The following is a 3,560-nucleotide window of genomic DNA, read 5'->3' as shown; positions in this document are numbered from 1 at the left end:
AATTCTTTACTCAAGTGCGAGTATTTACAACGCAATCATCAATTTCGCATTCAGTTTGACTGAGAATGGCGCATCGTTTGATCGTTTTGTTCATTTTGTGTGGACATCTTTTGTATTTGGTGAATTGTTCGACACCTTTTCAAAGTAGCGCCAATGTTGCGGTATTTAAGCTGAATTAAATAAAATATATTGATTTTAAAATTTCTTTTTGTGTGCTTTCTATTTAGCCATTTGTCACCTATCTTTGTGATGACGATTTATTGAAGAGCGCGGTCAACAAGGTAGAGCTCTTGAGCCTCAAATTAGAGAATTATAATCTGCGGTAATCTATTTTTAAGTTATTGAGTATTAATATGGCTTTACAGTGTTTGCTTTTGTTTCTTAGCTTGCAAAGTGAATTAATGGCGATGAAGGAGCAGCTTCTACGTGAAGTAAAGACGAATCTGGAATTATTAGATTCGAAAATTACAGCGAAGTTGTAAGCAGCTTATATTTATTTCACAATTCATATACAATCGTACAAATTACAAATGTTTACTTTAGGAATGAAGATAAGAAAAAATTAGAAGCAGCGCCCCCCTCAATCAAAAAGTCATCTTCTTGTACCGAAGCGATGCGTCAAGAAAACGGAAGATATGCAGAAAGTGGCATTTATGAACTTTATCTGCCTGAATACCTTCATCACGCTTTCTTTGTTTATTGCCTTCGTGATCCTAACGGCGGTGAACCGTGGACTATAATTCAACGTCGACAAAGCAACGACACCGACTTTTATCGTGGGTGGTTCGAGTATGAACACGGTTTCGGTGATTTGAATGCCAATTTCTTTCTCGGCTTGGATAAAATACATGCGTTGACACATTCGCGAGCCCATGAGCTTTGGTTTGAATTAGAGGATTTTCAAAATGAGAAACGTGCTGCCAAGTACGAGAGTTTCGCCATTGGTAGTGCTCAGGATAAATATGAGTTAATTGCGCTTGGGCAATATTCAGGCACCGCCGGTGACTCCTTCTCTACCCATCGCGGGGAAAAATTCACAACTAAAGATAGTCATAATGACAAGAATAGTGATAACTGCGCAATACTATATACCGGAGCTTGGTGGTATCAAAAATGTCATGTCAGGTAATATTACTATTTTTTTTATCCATGTATTATTTTCTATCATATGGAGTTTTCATATAAAATTATGTATTATTTTTTTTATTATCAGCAATCTAAACGGTAGGTATTTAGGAGGAGAATTTCCGAAGGATCAGTATGCCAAAGGTGTGGTGTGGAAAGCGTGGCGAGGATATTATTACTCGCTCAAATATGTACATATGGCTATAAGGCCAAAGTATTATTACTGAAATGGTGGTTTGTAAACCATACGTTCTAAAAATTACTGACTTTAAAGTTCTGCGGGGCAAATTTGAGCCAAACAGTAAATTTATTTATGTATTCCGGTATAAAAACTAAAGCTTTGTTAAATTTGCATATTGTGTTTAGCAACAATAATAAAATATACTTTATATTTTTAACAGAAATTCCCAAGTTTTTTTATTTAGCAAAACCAACCAAGGAACATATATATACATATGTGTGATAAATATAGAATATGGATTACTTTAACTCGAAAAAATTTATTTTTATTCATATCAAATTTAAATTGTATCCAAGTTTTTAATAATAACTTGTGTATAAACAATTGTTTTACAATGCTCCTTACCAGGGGCGTAGCTACCGCCGTATTTGCCGTATCAATTATACGGGGCCCCCGGGCCACGTTGGCCCCCAAAGTGTGTAAGGAAAAAGAATAAAAACTTTCTAATTTATATTATTTTACAAATGACAAAATTCTAAGCAATTCCTTTTTTTCCCGCCTTAAGCGTGCGTTCAAAAGTTGGCAACACTCTACATCGTTATGGCGGGCTGCGGGACTTCCCCGTTTTACTTACTTCATCTTCAACTCAGCGGGGAATCCCCGGGAATCCTTCATCGATATCGCGATGTACGTGTACGTTGCTGTACTTTGCATTGAATGTTAAACCACGGAGTGCAGTGCACTGTTTATTTACGCGCTTTATATGTTGTATGTGTTAATGTTCTTCTGGTTTAGCAGTATTAGTAGCGATTTGTAAAAGAAATGAGTGAAAGGTAAAGAGATTATCCCAGCGGCGCTGAGAAAAGAAAAATTAAACAGAAAAGGGACGAGGTTATAAAAAAAGTGCCCAAAATTTCTTCATTTTTTCAGAGACAAGATACTGTGAGTGATTTAGATTGGAAAGGTAAGTACTACCCAACCCATTTATTAGGGGCCCGTAGTGATAAACAAGGAAATCTTTTAATTTCGGTCTGTCCATCTGTGCGTCACAAAAAGTGGTCTCCCCCCTCGATTTTCACAATTATACTGTTTTTAGGGTTCCGTGATTAAAAAAAAAAAAAAAATTCTGACTTATCTATAGGATCGATTTGTTTTGTTGTTTGTCTATCAGTCCGTATCGTATCGTTAATTGCGTGTTGAGAACTTCAGATGTGCAGACTCGCTTTCGGGTTCTCGTTTTGTATGGCCACTACACTACGCGCTGCGTTTAAATAGCACGCAGGTGTATAGTAATGCACGGACGGGCTGCAGGTGATTTTGTATCTACTAATAGGTACGAGCACAATCCGCGTAGAGTCTGTTTGCGTCTGAACTGAACACTCTCTTACTGTGACCCTTAGTATTTATTATTTATTTATATATAACTCTTTTTAGTTTAGTATCAAGGCATTCGTATTTATTTTTTAACAATTACTCGTTTATTTTTAGATTCTTCTGAAGCATGTTCTTCGTCAATTATCCATCCGGAAATAGAAGAAAGCCAAGCACATACTTTATCGGATGTCCATCCAGAAATCGAGGAACCCCAAGTCAACGATTCTGATATATCTGCAGATTGTAATATAATTTCATCAGATAGAGCAAATTTTGGTGAAAATTTAACTGAATGCGAACGAAAAATAATTTTTAAATTAGGTCCATTTAAACCACAAGGACCATTTCCAAAAGTTTCAGAAAATAACCGACCTTTTTCGGCTTATTATTATTCATATTTCAATCAGACAGGCATAAAAATTATAAGACCATGGTTATGTTATTCTAACGTTTTAAACAAACCGTACTGTCACTTCTGTTGGTTATTAGCAGATCGTCAAAACAAATCGTACTCCTCTGCTTGTGTTAACGGTGTTTCGGTTAGAAGCAATTTCACACGAACTATTCTTGACCATGAAAAGTCACAGCAGCATATTAGTGCCTCACTCTCTTATAATAATTGGTTGCAAGGAAATACCATCGATACTCTATTGAAAAGTGAAATCGATAGTAAAATTACATTCTGGAGAGATGTACTGCATCGTATAATTAATGTTATAATTACTTTAGTATCTTGTAATCTACCTTTGAGGGGGCATGATTCTGATTCTGGCAATTTTATGGCAATTTCACGTCTGCTATCTAACTATGATGCAACTTTAAAAGAACTTCTTCTAAAACCGAAAGGTGAAATAAATTATTTAAGCCCTACGATTCAAAA

General features: G+C 35.8%; 1 protein-coding gene across 1 annotated transcript; it reads left to right on the top strand.

The window, feature by feature from the left end:
• On the top strand, positions 1 to 1,529 carry LOC106626163 (microfibril-associated glycoprotein 4). Its single transcript, XM_036366760.2, has 5 exons — positions 1 to 161; positions 228 to 322; positions 386 to 478; positions 544 to 1,125; positions 1,214 to 1,529. Exons 1-5 carry the CDS (start codon positions 66 to 68, stop codon positions 1,350 to 1,352), a joined length of 1,005 nt encoding a protein of 334 aa, XP_036222653.2. The 5' UTR covers positions 1 to 65; the 3' UTR covers positions 1,353 to 1,529.
• The last annotated feature ends 2,031 nt before the right edge of the window (positions 1,530 to 3,560 follow it).

This window comes from Bactrocera oleae, chromosome 3 (assembly GCF_042242935.1).
Source record: "Bactrocera oleae isolate idBacOlea1 chromosome 3, idBacOlea1, whole genome shotgun sequence".
Classification (NCBI taxonomy): Eukaryota; Metazoa; Arthropoda; class Insecta; order Diptera; family Tephritidae; genus Bactrocera; species Bactrocera oleae.
Note: the sequence above shows the minus strand (reverse complement) of the source record. Positions and strands in the feature narration are given on the sequence as shown.

What these genes read in the sequence shown, in the direction of transcription:
- LOC106626163 (XM_036366760.2), top strand. Translation starts at nt 66, where the DNA reads ATGGCGCATCGTTTGATCGTTTTGTTCATTTTGTGTGGACATCTTTTG. An exon ending in TTAGAGAATTATAATCTGCG is followed by an intron (nt 323 to 385) that starts GTAATCTATTTT and finishes TTTGTTTCTTAG; the next exon opens with CTTGCAAAGTGAATTAATGG. An exon ending in TATCAAAAATGTCATGTCAG is followed by an intron (nt 1,126 to 1,213) that starts GTAATATTACTA and finishes TTTTATTATCAG; the next exon opens with CAATCTAAACGGTAGGTATT.